Source organism: Anomaloglossus baeobatrachus, chromosome 4 (genome assembly GCF_048569485.1).
Source record: "Anomaloglossus baeobatrachus isolate aAnoBae1 chromosome 4, aAnoBae1.hap1, whole genome shotgun sequence".
Taxonomy (NCBI): Eukaryota; Metazoa; Chordata; class Amphibia; order Anura; family Aromobatidae; genus Anomaloglossus; species Anomaloglossus baeobatrachus.
In genome coordinates this window covers 651765679-651792576 of record NC_134356.1, presented here as the reverse complement: position 1 = coordinate 651792576, position 26898 = coordinate 651765679, and the positions used below count along the sequence as shown (strand labels likewise).

Genomic DNA, 26898 nt, shown 5'->3' with positions numbered 1-26898 from the left:
CGAGATGGTTTGGGGTGAGCTGGACCGCAGAGTGAAGGCAAAAGGGCCAACAAGTGTTAAGCATTTCTTGGAACTCCTTCAAGACTGTTGGAAGACCATTTCCAGTGACTACCTTTTGAAGCTCATCAAGAGAATGCCAAGAGTGTGCACAGCAGTAATCAAAGAAAAAGATGGCTACTTTGAAGAACCTAGAATATAAGACATATTTTCAGTTGTTTCACACATTTTTAAGTATTTCAGTCCACATGTGTTAATTCATAGTTTTGATGCCTTCAATGTGAATCTACAATTTTTAGAGTCATGAAAATAAAGAAAACTCTTTGAATGAGAAGGTGTGTCCAAACTTTTGGTCTGTACTGTGTGTATATATATATATATATATATATATATATATATTTATATATATATATATATATATATATATATAAAACATATATTGTAATAAGTCTATAAATCTTATGCCTCCTTCTCCATTTATATATCACTTCTTGCACTTCTAACCTAGAATCATCATTCACTCTACAAAACTCCTTGCTTGTCGGCTTCATGCGCATGCTCAGAAGACAACTGCGGTTCCGACCATGCGCAGAGTGCATCTGAAGCAAGCATCCAGATAACAAGGCTGCGGGAATGGCAATCGTGCACTCGCAGGATCTCAAGGAGCTGACAGTGACGTCGCTCATGTAAATCCATGGTATCACGCCCACAGGGGCGTGATACCACGGAAAGCATGCAAACGCCAATGGGGCGATGCGACGCCCAGGGGACTAGAGCCTCTAATCATTTACATAGGGAACATCTAAGTAATAAAACGTATTTTTTTAATACATTCATATTACACAATGTTACAACACAGGGATGGGTCGGAAGGGGTTTCAAGGCCAAACATCACTCTGCTTGTAGGTTAGAACGCATATGGGACCTGACAGGTTCCCTTTAACCCCTTCAGCCCCCGGGCACTTTCCGTTTTTGCGTTTTTGTTTTTTTGCTCCTTTTCTTCCGAGAGCCGTAACTTTTTTATTATTCTGTCAATCTTGCCATATGAGGGCTTGTTTTTTGCGGGACAAGTTGTACTTTTAAATGAAACCATAGGTTTTACCATATATTGTACTGGAAAACAGCAAAAAAATTCCAAGTGTGGAAAAGCTGCAAAAAAAGTGTCATCGCACAATAGTTTTTGGGATGTTTTATTCACCGTGTTCACTATATGATCAAACTGATGTATCTATGTGATGCCTCAGGTCGGTGCGAGTTTGTAGACACCAAACATGTATAGGTTTACTTGTATCTAAGGGGTTAAAAAAAATTCACAAGTTTGTCCAATAAAAGTGGCGCACGTTTTGCTCCATTTTCCGAAACACGTAGCGTTCTTATTTTTAAGGGTCTATGGCTCAGTGATGGCTTATTTTTTGCGTCTCGAGCTGACGTTTATAATGGTACCATTTTTGCGCAGATGCTACGTTTTGATCGCCTGTTATTGCATTTTGCGTAAAACTTGCGGCGACCAAAAAACGTAATTTTGGCGTTTGGAATTTTTTTGCCACTATGCCGTTTACCAATCAGATTAATTGATTTTATATTTTGATAGATCGGGCATTTCTGAACGCGGCGATACCAAATATGTGTATCTTTATTTATTTTTTAACCCTTTAATTTTCAATGGGGGGAAAGTGGGGTGATTTGAACTTTTAGGTTTTTTGGTTTTTTTTATTTTTTAAAACTTTTTTTTTTACTTTTTTTTTTTATTTTACTAGTCCCCCTAGGGGGCTATAGCAATCAGCAATCCGATCGCTGATCGCTATCTGCTGATCACAGCAATCCAGCTGTAATCAGCAGATTCGGTCACTTTGGTTTTCCCTCTGCTCTCGGCCGAGGGAAAACGAAAGTGAAACATCGTAGCAGCAGGCGTCATCACATGACCCTGTGCTACGATGTCAACCACCGATAGTCACGTGATAACACACGTGACTTCCGGTGGGGGCGGCGGTAAGTAACAAACATGGCCGCGCGCATTTAAATCTTGCTGCCAGACTTTGGCAGCAAAATTTAAGGGGTTAATGGCCGCGAGTTGAAGCGATTCCACCCGCGGCTAGGAGGCACACATGTCAGCTGTTGAAAACAGCTGATATGTGTGCCGATCCACGCCGCCTGCCCGCGGCAGGGGGCGGGGCTTAACGGGACACGATCCTGGACGGATAGATCCGTCCAAGGTCGTGAAGGGGTTAAGTTGAGAAAAGTTGTGAGGGACCATAGCAACACACCTTGATCTGTGACTTCCTCATAATGGAACAAGGAGATTCGCACATTAGTTTACTGGACTTATGTAATAGGTAATGGAATTAATAAAAAGTCACGTGTATCCATGAAGTTCCTGGCCTTGGAATGTGCAGAAAAGTATTCTTTAAGTGTTGTGCCTGCTATATGATGTACTACTCACTAGAGTTGAGCGCGGTTCGCGGTTCGAGGTTCTCCAGTTCGCGGCTCGAGTGATTTTGGGGGCTGTTCTAGATCGAACTAGAACTCGAGCTTTTTGCTAAAGCTCGATAGTTCTAGATACATTCGAGAACGGTTCTAGCAGCAAAAAGCAGGGCTTTTTACAGCTACAGTGTGCAGGAGCCATCGCTGGCAGCCTGCCAGAAGCTGGTAACCAAGATAAACATCGGGTATCCAAGCAAAGCGCTTTGGTTAGTAACCCGATGTTTATCCTAGTTACGCGCAGGAAGCCCACACTTCCCCGCTCAGCTCACTCCGCCCCCTCCTGCACGCGGCATGTACACACACTCTCACACACACACACACACACACACACGTCCCCAGGCATGCAGTCCACGACACTGACGTCCTCCTGGCACTCTGCACACATGGTCCCGCTCGGCTTACCTGCGGTGATGAAGTCCCGACCTCAGCGCTGTCACTGTCCTCCATGGCCGCCGCTTGTCACATCACCTTCTCTCGCTTCCGACCCAAGACTGACTAGCGGTGACGTCACGGGCCTCTCGCGATACTTGGCTGTGAAGGCGGCGGTCATTGAACTCAGTGACAGGTGCTGTCAGCAGTTCAGGAGATCAGCGCAGGTAATGTACCTCGCTGACAGCAGCACTTGTCATCCCCTGCAGTGACCTGGGCTGACCCATTGATGTTAGCTCAGGTCACTGCACTGCTCTCCCAGCCAATGGGGAACATCCTGCTCTTCATTGACTGGGACAGTGTGGATCGTCATGGCAACCCCTTGGATTACACCAGACCTGTATTTGTTTTTCTCTCTAATAAATTGGTTAAAAAGGGAATGTATTGGGGAGTGTTTTTTCAAATAAAAATGTGTTTGTCGTCTATTTTTTTTATTACTGACTGGGTTGGTGATGTCGGGTATCTGATAGATGCCTGACCTCACCAACCCCAGGGCTTGGTGCCAGGTGACATTACACATCTGGTATTAACCCTATATATTACTCCGTTTGCCACCGCACCAGGGCACGGGATGAGCTGGGGCGAAGCACCAGGATTGGCGCATCTAATGGATGCGCCACTTCTGGGGCGGCTGTGGCCTATTTTTAGGCTGGGGAGAGTGCAATAACCATGGACCTCCCTAGTCTGAGAATATCAGACCCCAGCTGTCTGCTTTACCTTGGCTGGTGATCCAATTTTGGGGGGACCCCTACGTGTTTTTTCTTTTTTTATAATTATTTATTTAATTTAAAATAACAGCGTGGGGTGCCCTCAGTTTTGGATTACCAGCCAAGGTGAGGCTGCCAGCTGTGGTCTGCAGGCTGCAGCCCTCTGCTTTACCCTAGCTGGCTACAAAAATAGGGGGAACCCTACGTCATTTTTTTTTTCATTTTTTTGGCTAAATACAAAGCTAAGCACCCCTTAGTGCCACATGAAAGGCACCAAAGGGTGCAAAATTACAAAATGCAGGAGAGTGGGACATTATGTGTCTTTCTGCCATTATAATGACAGAAAAGACTGATATGAAGTGTACAAGCACAGGAAAATCACCAGAGCGCTCTACGCTGTGAAAAGCAGTGGAAAATGGCACTGGAGTGAACATGTGACTGCCTCATGTAGGTTGAAGCTAAGGATCCTGGGTAAATTTATGTATTTTCCCTCCTTCAGTTTTTTTGCAGTACACAAACAAAACGGAAGGCACACGGATGACAAACAGATGACATACAAACCGTCTACGGAACGGAAACGGATGCCACACTGATGCACCCATGAAAAAAACCTGTTTTTTGCAGACCACAAAAATGTCGTGTGAATTTAGCCTTATTCTGATCTGCCGTTTATAAACAGCAGGCAGAAATAAGTGAATAACGCCCCCCAGCGTCAGAAAATCTCCGGGGTTTCAGGGGTAGCTGAGACCCTGGAGATCATGATTCAGGACGGTTTTTCCGGTCCCCGCTCACGTGATCACAGGTATACACTGTATACCGATGATCACGTTACAGTAAATGACAGCGCCGGTAAAAAATTATTTATCTCCCATCTGGCATGAACAAACATGATAAATCTCCTCCCCGGTCCCCTCCGGTCCCCCGGTGTCGCCAAAGTGCCCCCCCTGATGCCCTCCCAGAAATCCAAGATGGCCACGCGCACAGCAGCGCGCCGGCCGCATTCACCCTACTCCTCTGATTTCTGTCGCATGTGCCATGACACATGCGACAGAAAACTCCTCCCCAGGTCCTGCCAGGTCACCCCCTATAACCCCACCGGTGTTCCCCGGTGTCCCACGGTACCTGTGCAGCGTTGATCCCCCCATGACCCTCTCCTTCACAATAGACGCTGCCGCATGCACAGAGCGGCTGTCAGCTCAGCTTCCTGTGTTCAGACACAGTGAGTGGTGGTTATGCATCTGTAAGTTAAATGGGCGGCACAATGGCTCAGTGGTTAGCACTGCAGTCTTGCAGTGCTGAGGTCCTGGGTTCAATTCCCACCAAGGACACCATCTGCAAGGGGTTTGTATGTTCTCCCCGTGTTTGCGTGGGTTTCCTCTGGGTACTCCAGTTTCCTCCCACACTCCAAAGACATACAGCGCTATGGAATTAATAACACTATATAAATGAATAAATTATTATTATTACTGCAATGCCCTGCTCATGAGGTAAGGAACATAATTGATCAGGAGAGCTATATACTACATTTCCAAATGGAGGGATTTGCTTTTATAGTTTCCCTGCTGAACGACTACCAAACATGAGAGTCCGTTATACGCCACAAGAAAACACATCTAAATAGCGAGCTCTGTTGTTAAGTATTCATTCAGCTGGATAACTGGACTTAAAGGGGTATTCCATCTCCAAGATCCTATCCCCAATATATAGTAGGTGGAATAGCAATAATATCAGCAAATACCAATATTTGGAAATGTAGAATAGTTCTACTGATTAGGCCTGCCCTTACCTCATGAGCAGGGCATTGCAGCTTTGGTAGCAACCATTACGACATGGACTCTGCTGCAGTGGACCCGGGGAGAGTGAGTGCAGATTCATTGCACCCACACTCCTCACATGAAGGGTCTGCACTCCTAGTAAATGGGGGATACGTTCCCTGAGTGTCTCCCCCCCATATTCTAGACGGTCCAGAGTCGTTGTTGGACCCCTTTATTTTTTTTCTTATAATAAATTGGTGAAAGAGGAAATGTTTTGGGGACTGTTTTTTCAAATAAATTTCTTTTGTCAATTTTTTTTTTTTTTTTTTGTTAGTACTGACAGTTTATGATGTTGGGTATCTAATAGACGCCATGACATCACAAACTGCTGGGCTTGATCTCAGGTGACTTTACAGCTAGTATCAACCCGATTTATTACCCCGTTTGCCACTGCACCAGGGCACGGGATGAGCTGGGGTGAGGCGCCAGGATTGGCGCATCTAGTGGATGCGCCACGTCTGGGGTGCCTGCGGCCTGCTATTTTTAGGCTGTGAAGGCCCAATAACTATGGACCTTCCCACCCTGAGAATACCAGACCACAGCTGTCCGCATTACCTTGGCTGGTGATCCAATTTTGGGGGGGACCCTACTTTTTTTGTGTAATTATTAATATTTATAAAATAATTATAAAAAAAGAGCCTGGGGGGACCTCCACATTGGATCCCCAACCACGGTAAAGCTGCCAGCTGTGGTTTTCAGGCTGCAGCCGTCTGCTTTACCCTAGCTGGCTATCAAAAATGGGGGGACCCAACGTCATTTTTTTTTTAACTAATTTTTAAATAGAAAAAATTAATGGGCTTCCCTGTATTTTGATTGCCAACCAAGGTAACGGCAGGCAGATGGGGGTGGCAACCCATAGCTGTCTGCTTTATCTGCGCTGAGAATCAAAAATTCCGCGGAGCGCTACGTCATTTTTTTTAAAGATTTATTTTTACAGCACTGTGATGTCCAGCAATCAAAATACAGGGAAGCCCATTTTGTTTTTAGTTATTTAAATAAATAATTAAAAAAATATATATGGGCTCCCGCTGCATTTTTTGTATTGCTAGCTAAGGGTAATCCAAGCAGCTACTGGCTACTAACCCCCACTGCTTGGTGTTACCTTCACTGGCAATGGAAAATCCAGGGAAGCATTTTTTATTTTTTTTGCCAAAAAACTACAAAAAAAGGACGTGAGCTTCGCCATATTTTTGTATGCTAGCCAGGTATAGCAGGCAGGTGCTGGAAGAGTTGGATACAGCGCCAGAAGATGGCGCTTCTATGAAAGTGCCATTTTCTGACGCGACTGCAGACTGCAATTCGCAGCAGTGGGGCCCAGAAAGCTCAGGCCAACCTGTGCTGCGGATTCCAATCCCCAGCTGCCTAGTTGTACCTGGCTGGACACAAAAATGGGGCGAAGCATACGCCATTTGTTTTCTAATTATTTAATGAAATTCATGAAATAATAAAAAAAGGGCTTCCCTTTATTTTTGGTTCCCAGCCGGGTACAAATAGGCAACTGGGGGTTGGGTGCAGCTGTACCTGCCTGCTGTACCTGGCTAGCATACAAAAATATGGCGAAGCCCACATAATTTTTTCAGGGGGCAAAAAACTTCTGCATACAGTCCTGGATGGAGTATGTGTCGCGGGCGGAGGAGGGGACGCCGCGCTTTCCCTACTGCTCGGGTCCGGCTGCTGATGCGGCTGCTGCGGCCTGCTGCTGCTGCTGCTCGGTGGCTCGAGCGATGGGCCGGATCCCGGGGACTCGAGCGGCGCTCCTCGCCCGTGAGTGAAAGGGGATTGGGATTTGGGATAGTTTATTGTCCGTGACGCCACCCACGGTTGTGGTGATTAAGTGGACACCAACGCTGCTTTTTCTGGGGAGCCCGGGAGTGATGGTATGGAGCAGCCAGTTGTTGGTTTGCCCCTCCGTGGGTAGGGGTTTTGGTGGTCCCGGGGCCCAGTGATGGGGTTGGTATGGTGGACAGGCGGGTATGGGGCCTGCAGAGGTGCAGGGGCGCAGGGGCAGCGCTGTGCCGCACGGCACGCAGGTACTCACTCAGCCAGTAAACACGACACAGTTCTCGGTAAACAAACGGCTGGTTGGACGGGTCCCTCGGACGGTTACGGTGCTGATGTTCCCTGCAGTTAGCGGTGATGGTCTCTTCCCTGCACCTATGTAAAGTCTTTTTGGTAGCGATGGGTTCCCACCGGTTACCCGCTCCCCGACCTGGACATGAGCCGGAGGAGCCCCTCTCTTGCCCGCAGGCGCTGGCCCTGGGAAACTGGTGCCTTGGCGGTGGCGGTGTCTCCCCTTAACGGTCGGACTGTTGCCTTCAATCGGGACTTGGTTGTTAGGAGACAGAAGTCCCCTTCACTGACGGATTTGGCAAATTATGGCGACTCCTAGCCTTGCCGGGATCCGAAAGGCCCCTGCCCTGGTGCTGACTGTTCTTCGTATACTGCTCCGGTACCGCTGGGTCACCACCCGTCCGCGGTCCTTCCAGCAACCTCCAAGCAGTACCCCTGCAGACTATCACCGCCGTCTGCTGACCTTGCTGTCTCAGTCCGGGGCACACACCCGGACCAACTTCAGGCTTTCTTAACTGACACCTTTCTGTCACTGTCCTCCTCTACCACTTCACTGTTTACTCCTTCCACTTCTTCCTCCCTAGCTTGACTACCTGGTTTTCCCGCCTCCAGGGCTGTGAACTCCTCGGTGGGCGGAGCCAACCACCTGGCCCACCCCCTGGTGTGGACATCAGCCCCTGGAGGAAGGCAACAAGGATTTTAGGTTAGCCTAGGTGTTCCTGCAGGGAATGTGGGGTGCATGTGGTGTTGTGACCTGTGACCCCTGGCTTGCCCAAGGTGTCACATATGCTGAACCTTGTAGTTCTGCAGCTGCTGTCTGTCTGTATGGAGAAGAGCAGACAGCAGCTGCAGAACTACAAGGACTGTATGCAGAAGTTTTTTGCCCACCAAAAAAATGACGTGGGCTTCGCCATATTTTTGTATGCTAGCCAGGTACAGCAGGCAGCCACGGGCTGCCTCCAACTCCCAGTTGCCTATTTGTACCCGGCTGGGAACCAAAAATATAGGGAAGCCCATTTTTTTTAATTATTTTACTTATTTCATGAAATAATTAAAAAACAAATGACGTGGGCTTCGCCCCCTTTTTGTGTCCAGCCAGGTACAACTAGGCAGCTGGGGATTGGAATCCACAGCACAGGTTAGCCTGAGGTTTCTGGGCGCCTCTATGTGCACTGTGTACCGGAGAGTGCAATGACAGGTCCTACATGACGCGTCATAGTCATGTGACCAGTCTGTGGCCAATGAGATAATAGCCACGTGACTGGTCACATGGCTATTTTGACGTCACGATAGGTCCTGCATCACTGCTGGCAGTGTTGGTCACTGGGAGGATTCAGCGATCATCGGATGGAATAGCGGCAGGAGACAGAGTGCAGGAGGGATCGCAGGGACCGGTAAGTGTTATGGCAATGTTTATTAACTGTATGTGTACATTTATAATGCGTTTTTATGTGTTTGTGATTGCCTCCCATATATCCTATTGGTTCGAGTTCGGTTCGTCGAACGTTCGCCGAACTGAACTCGAACGAGACCTCCGTTCGACGAACCGAACTCGAGCCGAACCACGGCCAGTTCGCTCATCTCTACTACTCAACTAGTTGTTCAGTAAAGAAAAGTTCATTTTTGGACTCCGGTCTCCCTCATTCATGTCTTTTCAATCTGGCCCTGCCATATCCAGTGGCGGCAAGCGGTCAGCAGACGCCTATCACCAAAGGTTACAGCATCATACACCCAGCTAGGACCTCCATTTTCCTGCAGCGTGGCGGATCGCAGAGGATGTGCCCCTTGGTCATGGCTGATCCCCTTCCATGTTACATATGTTACACAGAGAAAGGAGAACAGGAATCCCTCATATAGAAGACATCATAGTAACTAGTCTCCACCCACCAGCTCAGAGACAACATAAAATTAGAGTTAGGGCCAGCCGAGGTGGGAAAACTGGCTAAAAAAGCAGGATTTAGGTCATATATTGGCTAGAAACAATATTATTGATCAAGTATACAGACAAGTTAGTTTATTTTGAACAGACCCCTGAAATAATAACTCCGTGACACTAGTGGTTGACTTTGTAGCTTAACGAACCATCAAGAAGAAAAAACATCAACCAGTAGTGGTGTCAGGATCATTCTCAACACAAAATAATTAATGAAAAAGCCACTAACACAAAATGGTTGCACATAACTAGGCTACATAACTTTTCAGATGGATCCTCGGAATCTAGGAGTGCAAGGTAGGATTGGTGTAACCAAGAGTGAAGAAGCCTTAAAAAATAAGGAATCTACTAAAAGTGTTGATTATGGTCTTTCCTCTCTTAGCATCTCCTGATTTATACTGTATAGGTTTTCTTCCATGGGTTTCTTTCTGAAAGTCTGTTTTCTTTTATTATTTTGCAGATCTTATGTTTGATATTGAAATCAATACGTTTGCTGAGAATATGCTGAAAAGCGTCATCTTGTGTTTTGGGACCTGTTGCCTTCTATCTGCATTTCCAGGAAGTAAAGGTTTGAACTTTTTAATTTTTAGTAATTTTTGACAATACAATGGCATTTTGTGAACAAAATGTGACTGCTCATTAAAAGGAATTGCTAGTGTGTAGATAAAATCTATGAGCTGGAAGACGGCCAGTGTAGGAGAACGCTCCAGCCTCGGCTTCTGCAGGGACGTTCCTCTAATGAGAACACCTTGTACTTACTGCATTTCCCGATAACTCAGAAGGTCTTTTCATTGACCTAAAAAGAGCAGTGGTCAAGGCCAGGTTCAAACCACATACAGAATTAAGAAAGGGACAACTCATTTTGGTTCTCTTTATGTATTCCATTGCTTTAAAATTAAACAAAACATTCAAGCAGTAGACGGATGAAAATCATCTATGGAAATTATTTCCGCATTTCGAGCCTACATGCCTTAATCATAACTAGTGAAATGATGTTCCATAAGCTTCAATTTAAACCTCTGAACATATTCATTTGTTCTTTCTATTATATACTCATTAAATATATTTCCAGAATTGCAAGTTAGCCACTATTCATAGGATCTTTGAAAATCACCTAATTGCTGGGGGGCACCTCCACGCTATTCAACATAGAGCACTATTCTTGTGATTTATCGTTCTAATTAATGATGAGTGAGCACCACCATGGTCTTGTGCTCAGTACTCGAAATGAGTAGTTAAAGCTTGAACTGGTGTAATTCCAGTGTCCAAGTATAATGGAAGTCATTGTAGGACTCGAGCTTTTTTCTGGGAAATCTTCCTGAAAAATGCTTGAGTTCCCCGTTGACGTCTATTATACTTGGTAGTTGAGTCGCGTCCATATGAATATCCAACTGCTCGATACAAGTGCTGAGCACCTCAGCATGGTAGTGCTCGCTCATCACTAGACATAATGTATTAACCCCTTTACGACCAAGGACGTTCAGTGGAAACGGAATGCCCCTGTAACGCCTGTGTCAGGTTTCCGGGATTTCCAGTTCTCTTTTGAAAGAGCTTGCCCTCGGTTAACATGGTGTTTACTGTTCTGTTGCCCTACTTCCTGTCTAGCTGCTTAAAAGGCCGCCTCTAAGCCTAGTCCAGTGCCTGAGTATACTGCTTGCTGTGTGCTCCTGCTTTGCTGTTCCTATTTCCTGAGTGACATTTGGATCCTCCTGAAAGACCACCGACGCCGATTCTGGACCTTACCCGGTTTCATCAAGCTGTGCCCGGACTCCGTCTGCCGTCTTTGGTCAGCACTTTTGCCCGGTTCCTTCTGGTTCGTAACCACTCTGGACTATCATCCCGTACGGACACTTCTGGACTTTATCTTTTGCCCCTTGTGTCCCGGCTGCTGCGCATTTAGGCCTTCCGGGGTGATTGCCAGACAGTCCCTGTATAGGGGTTCACTCTTGGTGGTCTCCCTGGGGGAGTCCGGTGCGTGGCCCCGGGAATTCCCTTCGCTCCGATCCGGGAAGGTATTTCGTGTGTTATTGTTCTACTGTGTTTGTTCCGTTTGTGTACTTATCGTGGTTACATATTATAAACATCTCTGTACCAAGAACTCGTCTCTGGTTGTCATTGCCCTAACGCTATCGAGATCCTCAGAACATGCAATAGTATTACATTATACTCAGGCCATAAAAGGATTTCGCTGGGGCAATGACTGAGACACGAGTTGATCAGCTTTTTTCCATGATTAACTCCTTGCAGCAGGAGATGAAGGCGGTACAAACTAAACTTAGAGATGTGGAGACACAGCTGGGCCATGATCACCAGGTACTGGGTCCGGCTATTCAGGATTTGCAAGTCAGAGTGGAGGCTCAGGAAGCCGTCCCCACTACGTCCGTATCTGCTGCCGGTATGCCTAGGTTACCCCCATTTCGTTTCAATGGTGATCGTAGTCAGTTTCGTGGTTTTGTCAACCAGTGTATACTATTTTTTGATGTACATGCTGATTATTACCGTTCTGACCGGTCGAAAGTGTTATGTATAATTATGTTATTGACCTCCCGAGCACTGGCTTGGGCTAATCCTATGATAGAGAATCGGGATATCCGTTTAAATCACCTGGATGACTTTCTGACCGCAATGGCGCAAATGTTTGATGATCCGAATCGCCGTGCTACCGCTGAATCGGCTCTCCTTTCCTTACGTCAGGGAAAGCGGTCTGTCGTAGAATACGCCACTGAGTTCAGGAGGTTAGTGGTAGACACCGACTGGGGAAACAATGCAGTATTGTCAGTTTTCAGAAAAGGTTTGTCCGGTACCATCAAGGACGAGTTAGCTCGTTCCGAATCTCCAGGGGATTTCGAACTGTTTCTCCAACACTGTGTGCGTATTGATACCCGCTTCACGGAATGTAGACAGGAAAAATGGGCAGCTGTAAACCGGGTAACCAACTTTGCGTTTCCTTCCAGAGAACCCGCTCCCAGGACGCCACGGGAGGCCGAGGACGTTCCTATGCAAGTGGACTCTCTGCAAAAGCGAGAGACCAACGAACGTCGTGAACACCGGCTCCGTGAGCGTTTGTGTTTCTATTGCGGTCAATCGGACCATTTCTTGATCGACTGCCCGAAACGTCCAAATCGCCCAAATAAGGTATTGGCAGCCATGGCAGAGTGTGACAACACGGACGCAGAGTCCGATATCTCTGAGGCAAGTGGACACCTGGATGCGGTATTTCCCTTGACGGTAATGTCAACATCACCTAAGGACTCAGAAGGGAAATACACCCATTGCTCGCTTCCCATTCAGATCTGGTGGGAGGGACAGTTAATACCTACATCTGCAATGATAGACTCTGGGGCAGGGGGTAATTTCATGGACTCTTCTTTTGCCAGGAAACACGGTATCCGGACTCAGCAAAGATCCTCACCGGTTACCATGGAGACGGTAGACGGATCTCCGTTAGTTTCTGGACCAGTTGATCGGGAAACAGTACCCCTAGAATGCGTGATGAAGCCAGGTCAGCAGGAGACCCTTGTTTTCATGTTGATTTCTTCTCCCCATTTTCCGATTATTTTAGGAATTCCGTGGCTACGGTCTACCAATCCAGTCATCGATTGGGAGACTAAGGAAATATCCTTCCCACCGCAGAGTGGTCCGACCATAAGTCCAACTGTACCGGTTCCAGTAACACCGACTGCGGAGGGCACTGTACAGGTACCTGTTTTACCCCCGGTTTATCATGACTTCGCAGATATATGCGACAAAAGAAAAGCAGATCGGCTTCCCCCGCATAGACCGTATGATTGCCCCATAGACTTACTCCCAGGGGCGGAGATCCCGTTTGGTCATGTCTACCCGTTGGCGGCACCTGAGCTAGAAGCACTAAAAGAGTACATCGATGAAAGTCTAGCCAAGGGATTTATTCGCCCGTCTACCTCACCAGCAGGGGCACCCATCTTTTTCGTGAAAAAGAAAGAGGGGACTCTGAGACCCTGTATTGACTACCGGGAACTGAATAAAATAACCATCCGGAACCGGTATCCGTTACCGTTGATTCCTGAGCTATTGGAGAGAGTCCAACAGGCAAAGATATTCACTAAATTGGATCTCCGTGGGGCGTATAATCTACTTCGCATACGTCCCGTAGATGAGTGGAAGACAGCGTTCAGATGTCGGTATGGACATTATGAGTACCTAGTGATGCCTTTTGGACTGTGTAACGCTCCCGCGGCTTTCCAACACCTAGTTAACGATATTTTTAGGGATATAATGGACCAATTCATGGTGATTTATCTGGATGATATCCTGATCTTTTCTGATTCCCTACAGGAGCACCAGGAACACGTCAAGACAGTACTTACCCGTCTGAGGGATAACCACCTGTACATTAAACTGGAGAAATGCGAATTCCATTGCACACAAATACAATTTTTAGGTTATGTCATCTCTCCTCAGGGACTGAACATGGAGTCTGGTAAGATACAAGCAATTCTAGACTGGCCGGAACCGGGAAACATCAAAGAGGTACAACGCTTTGTCGGTTTTGCCAACTTTTACCGACGCTTTATCCGTAACTTTTCAGAGATCGTCCGTCCCATCACTCTGTTAACCAAGAAAGGACAGAAGTTTGTGTGGTCCGCCCAGGCCCAGGAAGCTTTCCATCGTCTCAAGGTGTGTTTTACCTCAGCGCCAATATTAGTACATCCGAATCCCGCACTTCCCTTTATTGTGGAAGTCGACGCTTCCGACTATGCATTAGGGGCAATCCTTTCTCAAAGGACTGGGGACAAGAGTCTCTTGCATCCGTGTGCTTTCTTTTCTCGCCGGTTGTCCCCTGCAGAAAGGAACTATGACATTGCGGACAAGGAATTGTTGGCAATTATTTCAGCTTTTAAGGAATGGAGACACCACTTACAGGGAGCTGCGCAGCAAGTGATAGTACTCACAGATCATCGTAACCTAGAATTTCTTAAGTCTGCCAGGTGCCTGTCTCCACGGCAAGCCCGTTGGAGCTTATTCCTTAACCAGTTCAATTTTATCGTTACATACCGTCCAGGTTCACGTAATGGGAAAGCCGATGCCTTGTCCCGAATCCACGCCGTGGACTCCGTGCCTGGAACCCCGTCTCAGACCGTGTTATCGGATGCCAATTTCGTTGGAGTAATCCAGGACCAGGACTTGTGGAAGGACATCAAGCTGGCCTATGATGGTGACGTATTTCTTGCTGCCCCCCCGAATGATGTAACTCTTGTTCTTCGGAATGGTGTGTGGTTGAGAGAGCGACGCATTTACGTCCCGGAGGCCGTAAGACTTCGGGTTCTCAAGTTGGTCCATGACTCCGTGTTGGCTGGTCATAGGGGGGTACAGAAGACACAGGAGTTTCTGAGCCGTTTTTTCTGGTGGCCTACCTGTCTAAAGGATGTAAAGGACTATGTCCACTCATGTGTAGTTTGTGCCCGGTGCAAGGTCCCTCGTGTGGCTCCTACGGGACTCCTCCAACCATTACCCGTTCCATCTCGCCCTTGGGGATCCATCTCAATGGATTTTATTGTGGAGTTGCCAGTCTCAGGCGGTCACAATACCATTTTAGTGGTGGTGGATCGGTTGACAAAAGCTGCTCACTTTATTCCGTGTACCGGTCTTCCCTCAGCCGCAGAGACAGTGGATTTGGTTATCCAGAACGTATTCCGATTGCATGGGGTACCAGATGAGATCATCTCTGACCGGGGCGTGCAGTTCACGTCTAAGTTCTGGAAGGGGTTTTGTTCGGCACTCCAGATTGATGTCTGTTTATCTTCTGCATACCATCCTCAGACAAATGGGCAAACCGAACGGACTAATCAAACCCTGGAACAGTACCTTCGATGTTATGTCAGCCATCTGCAGGACGATTGGTTGAAGATGCTTCCTTTGGCGGAGTTCTCCTATAACAACACTCAGAGCAGCTCCACTAAGGTAACGCCCTTTTTCGCTAACTTGGGTTACCATCCGAATGTTTTGCCTAGGTCACCGGTTGCGGTTTCTGTGCCAGCGGTGGAGGACAGATTGACAGAGCTACGACAAAACCTGGAGGCTCTAAAGGACACTATGGCTACGGCTCAGGAGCGTTACAAGAGGTCGGCAGACACTCACCGGAAACCGGCACCCATGTATAAGGTAGGGGACTCAGTATGGTTATCCACCAAGAACCTGAGATTGGGTGTTCCTTCGCAGAAGCTGGGACAGAAGTTCATCGGTCCGTTTAAGATCACCGGGATCGTGAGCTCTGTGGCCTGTCGGCTACGGTTACCGCACCATCTAAAGGTACACCCGGTCTTTCATGTTTCACTCCTCAAACCCGTTTCTCCTAATACGTTCCATGGTCGTGTCGTGCCTCCTCCTCCGCCTGTGATGGTTGACGGCGAGGAGCAGTTCGTGGTTGAGGACATTATTGACTCCAGGCTCCATCGTCATAGGCTTCAGTATCTGGTACGTTGGCAGGGGTACGCCCCCGAGGACGATTCCTGGGAACCGGTGGGTAACATTCGGGCACCCCGGAAGATTGCTCAGTTTCATTGGCGGTACCCGGACAAGCCAGGCCCTGATCCGTCCTGAGGCCGTTTCTGGGGGGGGGAGTAATGTCAGGTTTCCGGGATTTCCAGTTCTCTTTTGAAAGAGCTTGCCCTCGGTTAACATGGTGTTTACTGTTCTGTTGCCCTACTTCCTGTCTAGCTGCTTAAAAGGCCGCCTCTAAGCCTAGTCCAGTGCCTGAGTATACTGCTTGCTGTGTGCTCCTGCTTTGCTGTTCCTATTTCCTGAGTGACATTTGGATCCTCCTGAAAGACCACCGACGCCGATTCTGGACCTTACCCGGTTTCATCAAGCTGTGCCCGGACTCCGTCTGCCGTCTTTGGTCAGCACTTTTGCCCGGTTCCTTCTGGTTCGTAACCACTCTGGACTATCATCCCGTACGGACACTTCTGGACTTTATCTTTTGCCCCTTGTGTCCCGGCTGCTGCGCATTTAGGCCTTCCGGGGTGATTGCCAGACAGTCCCTGTATAGGGGTTCGCTCTTGGTGGTCTCCCTGGGGGAGTCCGGTGCGTGGCCCCGGGAATTCCCTTCGCTCCGATCCGGGAAGGTATTTCGTGTGTTATTGTTCTACTGTGTTTGTTCCGTTTGTGTACTTATCGTGGTTACATATTATAAACATCTCTGTACCAAGAACTCGTCTCTGGTTGTCATTGCCCTAACGCTATCGAGATCCTCAGAACATACAATAGTATTACAGCCTGCCTGGATAAACAGACTCAGGTAGGATGTAATGGACAGACTAAAGGGAAGCCCCTCACCAAGCAGGACCCCAGAACCCTGAAACCCTTTAACCCCTATACAGGGATTTGGAATTACACAAGGCCCTGGAGATCTCTACCCGTGGAAGGCTGCAGTCCGATGAGAGTAGTCGTCAGGCAGGGTCAAACCAGGAACAGCAGAACAGGGACAGAATCGGCAGGCAAAGGCGTAAACAGAAAACGTAGCGGTGGTCAGATCCGGGTCGGGCAGCGAGGTACAAAACAGCAGGCAGAAGGGTAGTCAACAACAAGCAAGTCAGTGCACAGGAAACACAAAACAAACAGCACATGAGCCAGAATCAGAACTATCTCTGGCAGAGGCCAGCAGACAGGAGGGGGAATAAGAAGGGTGTGGTGTCTTCTCATTAGCTGTAGCTGAATGATGGTACTTCAGCTGGGAGACACCCGCCACCTACAGTCAGCCAGCGATACTGCAGATCCCAAGATAACCCAGCCCAGTGGATGATCGGAGCTTGCGCCCACCGGTGCTGCTGGCATCGACTCCTCTCCCATCACCAGCACCATCCACGGCAGGAACACGGCGTCGCCTGGCAATCGGAGCAGAAGTCGCTGTAGCAGACTCCGGCGGTGACGTAACAGCCCCACTTTGGGCAGCTGAGCTGCAGTCAATTCCAGACACTGGGAGCAGCAGCAGAGACTAAGCACTGGACCTGTGGATGGTGAGTATATCATTGTTTTGTTTTTTCATAACAAACTGGTTTGGGGACTGGAATTTGTTGAAAAAGGACAACCCCTTTATGATAGCAATCGATTGCAATGTCAAGTTAGCCCAATATACATTTGAATCACGAACCTACAACTCACAATTTGTCCTTAATAATGGCAAGGAGATACTGGGAGTGGTTGTTACCAGCCATCATCAGACTGCCCACCATAAAGGAACCAGAGTACTGAGGAGACGCAGGCACAAGCACAAATAAACATTTACATCCATGCACCTTCGTAGGTGACATTTTTATATGGAGTCCTTCTCATCCTTTGCTTCTTGATTTGATTAAGACACCATGATGACTTTTCACATCCACAGCGCATCTCTGCAGACTTCCATCTTCTCGAGCCTTCTATAGCACATCCTGACACGGTGCCCTTAATAACATTGTCATTATAATAATACAACTGAATAAATATATCTGTCCTATGCTGTGACCTACAATATATAATTGCCACTCACTGTGCTCACTGCATAAAATATGACTCCCACACTGCTGCTCTTAAGGTATATGCTCTCCACACTCTACTTTGCTATAAAGTATTGCTTCCACACTGTTCATCCGTATGAACTATAACATTAGACTGTATACCCTCCTGAGCAACAGAAAAATAAAAGGTTCATAGCACTCCACAAAGGACATTGAAAGAAGGGATGCACGTCAGACAATCCAAACTGTCCTGTTGGAATCATTCACGGAACAAGATAGAGGAGACAACATCCAAAATGAGGTGAAAAATAATCTGCCACTGATGCAACTTTTTGACCTGTTATAGGTCTTTTCGAGCATGAGTCTCCTTATCTGTATGCCCATTTGAATCTTATCCATCACACTGTTTACCCCTTTTTAGCTATAATCTCCAGACTGTCTGCTCTTATTGGCTATAAGAAACCCCTCAAAAACTATAACTTCCACATGGTCTGCCCTTAAGAGTTACAATTACCACACTGTACCTTTACAAACTATGGCCTTCACACCATCCCTACTTTACGCTGCCCCACTTCCATAGTTTACTCTTAAACTGTAACTTTCTCTACACTGTCCCCATCTTTATTATACTACCATGCTGTCCCTTTCCATCCTATTAGCCACATACTTCCCCTTCTCCATACTACCCCCCACAGGCTGCTCCTCTCCATACTGCCCCCCATACGCTGCCCCTCTCCATACTGTTCTGAACAGGCTTCCCCACTCATTTCTGTCCCCTACAAGCTGCCCCTCTCCATGCTATCCAACCCATGCTGACCCTCTCCGTGATGTCCAATCCAAGCAGCCCCTCTCCAAATTGCTCCCCAGAAGCTTCCCATATTCCACAGAATAGATTGTCCTAGGGGAGCTCCACTCTCTTTTTACATTTTCTAAAGTACTTACTGAGAATGGAGATATATGAGTTACTTGGGTTCTCCCAATACTATGTAAACTCATGGCCAAAAGTTTGAAAATGACACAAAATGACACAGTCCCCAACATGCTGCAATTTTGTTCCTGTTCCCCTAAATTTCCCCCTTCTCTCGATACTGTCCTTCAAAAGGTGCCCGCTTTCCATACTATCCCCTCACAACACACATTTTCTTCCTCATGCTACTTTCTCTCACATTTCTCCCCTTTCTTGCATTCTTTACCCCAACACTGCCCCTTCAAGCTAACACCACCCTCCGCTGTCTGCAATAACAGTTCTGTCTTTAATTCCTATGGAGCACGTCTGTGACATCAGCAGCAGGATGAGATGACCTTATCACACCACTGCACATCGGCACGTCAGGACAGGGGGCTGATATGCTCTCCTCCTCTGACGTCTAACTGCCATCTGAAGTGAGATGCTCATTAGAGATGAGCGAACCAGCCGCGGTTCGGCTCGAGTTCGGTTCGTCAAACAGAGGTCTCGTTCGAGTTCAGTTTGGCGAACGTTCGATGAACCGAACTCGAACCGCATAGGAAACAATGGCAGGCAATCACAAACACATAAAAACACCTAGAAAACACCCTCAAAGGTGTCCAAAAGGTGACAAACAACTCACAACACAACACAAACACATGGGAAAGTGACAAGGACATATACTCATGCGAAAACAAAAGAGCTGGACAAGGAAAAAGAGGAGGTGACACAGATATAGGCATGGCACGCCCTTCTAAAATCATGTAAAACACCACAAGGTGACTCCAAGCGGAGTTCTCCCTTTTTTCCAAAAATTGGGCCACACAGACACTCACCCCTTCAGTGGCAGCACTTGTGCCCCAGTTGTACACTTCACAGCTAGATTTGCATCAAGCACATTCAAAAATACGCCATCCTTTTCCGTCCTCAGGATTGCACCGGGGTAAGTAGCAAAGTCTTTCCTGATCCCAGCTCTGTTCATCTTGGACCATTTTTAAAAACAATGTAAGCAAGGGTTACTCCAAGCAGAGTCTCCCTTTTTTCCAAAAATTGGGCCACACAGACACTCACCCCTTCAGTGGCAGCACTTGTGCCCCAGTTGTACACTTCACAGCTAGATTTGCATCAAGCACATTCAAAAATACGCCATACTTAAAGGGGTTATCCGGCTTCTTTGACATTTTTTTTTTATTTCCCTATTGGGCTACATTGGGGCAGGTAAGTAGATAGAGACCACTTACCTGCCCTGCTGTCAGCCCCTCTCCCCCGGCTCAGAGCGGTCATGTGACCGCTCCTGCCGCGATTTTGCTGCTTCCGGTCATTGCACGTCTACATGGGCAGGGCCATGTTGACATGCAAATGTGAAACAGCATGTCACCTCCCTGCTGGGCTGTACAGTGCGAGGAGTCACCGCCCCCTTCCCTGCACCCTCCCACACATTCCCCCGCACCTCCAGTAACCTCCCCCTGCACTGCTGTGGGGTCCGTGACCTGGGGGCGGGGCCTGGCGGCAGCTGCCGTGGTGTCAGCGCCAGTACCGGGCCCCCTGCCCAGGATCGCACATTCAAATGTACCGGCAACACAGATCACCGATGCCGGTACATTTGAAAGTGCTGATGAGAAGCAGCGCAGCGCAGCTTCTCATCACTGTCCCTCCCGCTGTCTGTGCTCTCTGCAGCACAGCGGTGACGTCACTACTGTGCTGAAGAGAGCACAGACAGCGCACGAACGTGCAGGAGCGGCGGGGACCGAGGACAGGTGAGTATGTACTCCACATGTGTTCCCTATGGGGATGGGGATGGGGGGGTTGCAGAGCCATATGTGTGCGTGTGCAGAGCCATGTGTGTGCGTGTACGGTGCAGAGCCATGTGTGTGCGTGTACGGTGCAGAGCCATGTGTGTGCGTGTACGGTGCAGAGCCATGTGTGTGCGTGTACGGTGCAGAGCCATGTGTGTGCGTGTACGGTGCAGAGCCATGTGTGTGCGTGTGCAGAGCCATGTGTGTGCGTGTATGGTGCAGAGCCATGTGTGTGCGTGTGCAGAGCCATATGTGTGCGTGTGCGGTACAGAGCCATATGTGTGCGTGTGCAGAGCCATGTGTGTGCGTGTACGGTGCAGAGCCATGTGTGTGCGTGTACGGTGCAGAGCCATGTGTGTGCGTGTACGGTGCAGAGCCATATGTGTGCGTGTGCAGAGCCATGTGTGTGCGTGTACGGTGCAGAGCCATGTGTGTGCGTGTGCGGTGCAGAGCCCGATGTGGGGCTGTTATTTGCAATGCTGTAGTGATACCAGGTCAGGTGCTGGGGAAGAATACTGACAGGGAATGTGTGTGCAGGGGGCGGGCAGGGGGCGAGGCTGGACACTGGGGTGGGGCTGGACACTGAGGCCGGGCGGTGACAGCTCTGACTGAGGTTCAGCACAGGAAGTGGTCATGTTTGCTGGAGCTGAATGTAAACAAGGAGCTGCAGAGAATAAAGGGATAATTCAAGAGGAACAAAAGTTAGAAAACAAAAAATAACAATGTAGGTGTGATTTATATGACAATACAGCACAGATAAACTCAAAAATTTTTGTTAAGCTAATGTCGGACAACTCCTTTAACCGTTCCCAGGATGACCCCGGGGTAGGTAGCAAAGTCTTTGCTGAACCATGACTTGTTCATCTTGGCTCATTTTAAAAAACAATGTAAGCAAGGGTTACTCCAAACGGAGTCTCCCTTTTTTTCCAAAAATTGGGCCCCACACACACCCACCCATTCAGTGGCAGCACTTGTGCCCCAAATGTACACTTCACAGCTAGATTTGCATCAAGCACATTCAAAAATACGCCATCCTTTTCCGTCCTCAGGATTGCACCGGGGTAGGTAGCAAAGTCTTTGCTGAACCATGACTGGTTCATCTTGGCTCCTTTTAAAAAACAATGTAAGCAAGGGTTACTCCAAACGGAGTCTCCCTTTTTTCCAAAAATTGGGCCACACAGACACTCACCCCTTCAGTGGCAGCACTTGTGCCCCAGTTGTACACTTCACAGCTAGATTTGCATCAAGCACATTCAAAAATACGCCATAATTAACCGTTCCCAGGATGACCCTGGGGTAGGTAGATAAAGTCTTTGCTGAACCATGACTTGTTCATCTTGGCTCCTTTTAAAAAACACAGCAAGCAAGGGTTACTCCAAGCGGAGTCTCCCTTTTTTTCCAAAAATTGGGCCCCACACACACCCACTCCTTCAGTGGCAGCACTTGTGCCCCAGTTGTACACTTCACAGGTAGATTTGCATCAAGCACATTCAAAAATACACCATACTTAACCGTCCCCAGGATGACACCGGGGTAGGTAGCAAAGTCTTTCCTGATCCCAGCTCTGTTCATCTTGGATCATTTTTAAAAACACAGCAAGCAAGGGTTACTCCAAGCGGAGTCTCCCTTTTTTTCCAAAAATTGGGCCACACAGACACCCCATCAGTGGCAGCACTTGTGCCCTAGTTGCAAACAGGATGTTTTGATTTGCATCAAGCACATTCCAAATCCACAAGCATTTACTCTCCCCAGGATGACACAGGGGTAGTAAATTCCTTCTGGATCCATGACTTATTCATTTTGATGAACGTTAGTCTGTCCACATTGTCACTGGACAGACGCGTGCGCTTATCTGTCAGCACACACCCAGCAGCACTGAAGACACGTTCAGAGACAACGCTGGCAGCTGGACACGACAAAATCTCCAAGGCGTAAGTTGAGAGCTCTGGCCATTTTTCAAGATTTGAAGCCCAAAATGAGCAAGGCTCCATTTGCAAAGTCATGGCATCGATGTTCATTTGGAGATACTCCTGTATCATCCTCTCCAGCCGTTGGCTATGTGTCAGACTTGTTGTCTCTGGTGGCCTTGCAAAGGACGGTCTAAAAAAATTATGAAAAGATTCAATAAAATTGCTGTTACCAGCACCAGATACGGTCCTACTGGTACGGGTAGACTGTTGAAGATGACGAGACCGTCCCATGTTTGTCAAGTTACAACTGGGAGATTCACTCCCTGCACCTGCACGGTTGTTTGGTGGAAAAGCCGAGCTAAGATCGAGTAACAGCTTCTGCTGATACTCCTGCATATGTGCGTCCCTTTCTATGGCTGGAATTATGTCACAAAATTTGGACTTGTACCGGGGATCTAATAGTGTGGCAAGCCAGTAGTCATCATCACTTCTAATTTTGACAATACGAGGGTCATGTTGGAGGTAGTGCAGCAAGAAGGCGCTCATGTGTCTTGCGCAGCCATGCGGACCAAGTCCACGCTGTGTTTGTGGCATAGAGGTGCTAACCGTTCTTTCTTCCTCTGACATCTCCCCCCAACCTCTTTCAACTGAAATTTGACCAAGATCTCCCTCATCTGCTGAGTCTTCCATGTCCATGGACAGTTCGTCCTCCATTTCTTCATGTTCTCCTGCACCTTCCTCAACATTTCGCCTGCTACCATGCTTGTTGATCCCTGTCCCCCATGGTCCCATGCCTGCCGCGTTGGTGATGATGAACGTCTGGACCTTGGTGATGTTGTTGTGTCTTGCGCATATGAATCCTCCTGTAGTTTCTCCCCTTCCTGTTGTCCCACCCCCTGACTCCGAATAGTGTTTAGCGTGTGCTCCAGCATGTAAATGACTGGAATTGTCATGCTGATAATGGCATTGTCAGCGCTAAACATATTCGTCGCCATGTCGAAACTGTGCAGAAGGGTGCATAGGTCCTTGATCTGAGACCACTCCATCAGGGTGATCTGCCCCACCTCTGCATCTCGTTGGCCCAGGCTATACGTCATGATGTATTGCACCAGGGCTCGGCGGTGCTGCCACAGTCGCTGTAACATGTGGAGAGTTGAATTCCAGTGTGTCACCACATCGCATTTCAGGCGATGAACCGGCAGGCCGAAAGACTTCTGGAGCGATGCAAGTCACTCAGCTGCGGCGGTTGAACGGCGGAAGTGAGCAGACAGTTTTCGTGCCCTGGTCAGAAGGCCATCTAGGCTGGGATAGTGTGTTAAAAATTGCTGGACAATAAGGTTCAACACGTGAGCCATACAAGGCACGTGTGTCACCTTGCCCAGGCAAAGGGCCGCACCCAGGTTTGCAGCATTGTCGCACACGGCCTTACCAGGCTGCAGGTTGAGTGGAGACAACCCTTTATTAAACTCAGTCTCCAGAGCTGCCCACAACTCAGCCGCTGTGTGACTCCTATTTCCAAGACATGTCAAGCTAAAGACCGCCTGATGCCGTTGCGCTCTGCTGCCAGCATAGTAATGAGGGGTGCGTGATTCCTTCTGCGCAGTGAGAACGCTGGTGGCCTGACCAGGCAGGCTTGGGGCAGAGGTTGAGGACCCAGATGAGGTGGAGGAGGCAGAAGCAGTGGCGGAACTTGGACAGACAGAGGATTGACACAAGTCGTGGGGACGGCAAGACTTTTGCAGCAGACCCTTCACCATCTATCACCATAGTTACCCAGTGCCCAGTCAGCGACATGTAACGTCCCTGTCCATGCTTACTGGTCCAAGTATCGGTGGTGAAATGCACCCGTTGACACACAGAGTTTCTCAAGGAAGCGGTGATGTTGTGTGCGACATGCTGGTGTAGCGCGGGCACACCTTTCTTAGAGAAGTAGTGGCAACTGGGCATCTGGTACTGGGGCACAGCAACAGACATAAGGTCTCTAAAATCCTGTGTGTCCACCAGGTGGAAAGGCAGCATTTCGGTAGCCAAGAGCTTAAAGAGGGATAAAGTCAACCTCTTAGCTTTGTCATGGGTCGCAGGAAATGGCCTTTTATTTGTCCACATCTGAGGGACAGAGATCTGGCTGCTGTGTGTAGACGGTGTTGAGTAGGGTGTCCCTGGAAAAATGCAGGTTTGTGAGGAAAGTGCAGGCGTAGACATGATGTTGCCTTCATCCAACGTTGGTGCTATCGATGTCTGAGAAAGCTGTACACATGCACTTGTTTCCCCTTCCAAACCAACTGATGACCTACCAAGCAAACTACCTGTTGCGGTTACAGTGGTGGAAGTTGTGCTTGGAAAACCAGGTGTGACAGCTGTCCCCACAGTCCTAGAAGATGAAGAGCACGCGGATGCACTGGAAGGGGCAGGCGGTGGATGGTTCGCTCCGCTAGGCCGCATTGCAGCACGGTGAGCTTCCCACTGGGACATATGATATTTATTCATGTGACGATTCATGGAAGAAGTTGTCAAACTGCTGAGGTTTTGCCCTCTACTAACAGAATCACGACAAATTTTACAGATCACATAATTTGGCCGATCTTTTGCTATGTCAAAAAAGGACCAGGCTAGGCAAGGCTTAGAGGGCATGCGACCTGCTGAGCCCCCCCGACTAGTGCTCAGAGGCAGAGTGGTGGCTGAGGATGCAGTTGTAGACGTGCTACCAGTGCTCCGACTCTGTCCAGGAAGGCGCAAGGTAACTTCGTCGTCGGTTGCATCCTCCTCCACCGCCTCTGTTGACCTCCTTGAGTGCCTGACTGTGGGTTGACAGTAGGTGGGATCTAGAACTTCCTCATCAATTGTTGTGTTTGCACTCCCCTCACCCTCAGACCGAGCCTCTTCTTGCCCTGACCGAATATTTAAGTTGTCATCCCAATCTGATATCTGCGTCTCATCGTCATCAGTATGTTCCTCATTGTCTATAACAACAGGTGTTACAGTTTGTGAAAAAGGGTCAACATTATGCTCAGAAACTTGGTCCTCACGGCCTGAATCAGAGTCACAAAGGTTCTGGGCATCAGACCATTTCCTGGTCTGTACTCACTGTAGCTTGGGAGCAGACTTCTGATTCCCAGGCTATAGTGTGACTGAACAGCTCTGCAGACTCAGCCATCTCAGTTCCACCATACTGTGCAGGGCGGATGGAGACTTCAGAGCTGGGAGAATGCAAGTGTGATTGGGCTGACAACTCAGAGGACTGGTGTTTTTTGGATGCGGTAGTTGAGGTGGCGGAGAGGGCACTTGTTGGACCACTTGAGATCCATTCAAGCATTTTCCTTTTTTGGCCATCATCTACCTTTGTTCCAGTTGTTCGTGTCCGTAAAAAAGAGAGCACATCGGATTGTCCACGGTAAGTAGTAGACATCTTACTTTTGCTGGAAGTCCAACAGCCACGTTTAGGATGCCACTAAGTTTCCTCAGTGTTTGCTAGTATAATGGCTTAGTAACAATGAGTTTGAGTGTGCAATGCAGGCAGACGTGCTGCAAATATCTTTGCACTAGTGGGACAATACAGAAGTCCAACAGCCACTTTTAGGATGCCACTAAGGTTCCTCAGTGTTTGCTAGTATAATGGCTTAGTAACAATGAGTTTGAGTGTGCAATGCAGGCAGACGTGCTCCAAATATCTTTGCACTAGTGGGACAATACAGAAGTCCAACAGCCACTTTTAGGATGCCACTAAGTTTCCTCAGTGTTTGCTAGTATAATGGCTTAGTAACAATGAGTTTGAGTGTGCAATGCAGGCAGACGTGCTCCAAATATCTTTGCACTAGTGGGACAATACAGAAGTCCAACAGCCACTTTTAGGATGCCACTAAGTTTCCTCAGTGTTTGCTAGTATAATGGCTTAGTAACAATGAGTTTGAGTGTGCAATGCAAGCAGACGTGTTGCAAATATCTTTGCACTAGTGGGACAATACAGAAGTCCAACAGCCACGTTTAGGATGCCACTAAGTTTCCTCAGTGTTTGCTAGTATAATGGCTTAGTAACAATGAGTTTGAGTGTGCAATGCAGGCAGACGTGCTGCAAATATCTTTGCACTAGTGGGACAATACAGAAGTCCAGCAGCCACGTTTAGGATGCCACTAAGTTTCCTCAGTGTTTGCTAGTATATTGGTTTAGTAACAATGAGTTTGAGTGTGCAAAGGGCAGGAGGGTACAGTGGCAGGGTTTTGGGTCTGGGTAGAGGAAAGGAAGCCTTCCTTTCTATCCCTCCTAATGGGGAAATGCAGCGAGGAAATCCCTGACCTTAGCTACACAGACGCTGTCATCTTGTGTAGCTGTTAAAATCTGTTTTC

The 26898-nt window shown here is 48.1% G+C and overlaps 1 protein-coding gene across 2 annotated transcripts in view; it reads left to right on the top strand.

The window, feature by feature from the left end:
* The window catches only part of LOC142302008 (uncharacterized), a 150987-nt gene that overhangs the window by 48376 nt on the left and 75713 nt on the right, over window positions 1–26898 (top strand). For both annotated transcript variants that reach the window (XM_075343079.1, XM_075343078.1), the window contains exon 2: window positions 9892–9999. In XM_075343079.1, coding sequence (XP_075199194.1) covers window positions 9897–9999 — 103 coding nt within the window. In that variant the 5' untranslated portion in view covers window positions 9892–9896. The remainder of the gene's footprint in view (window positions 1–9891; window positions 10000–26898) is intronic.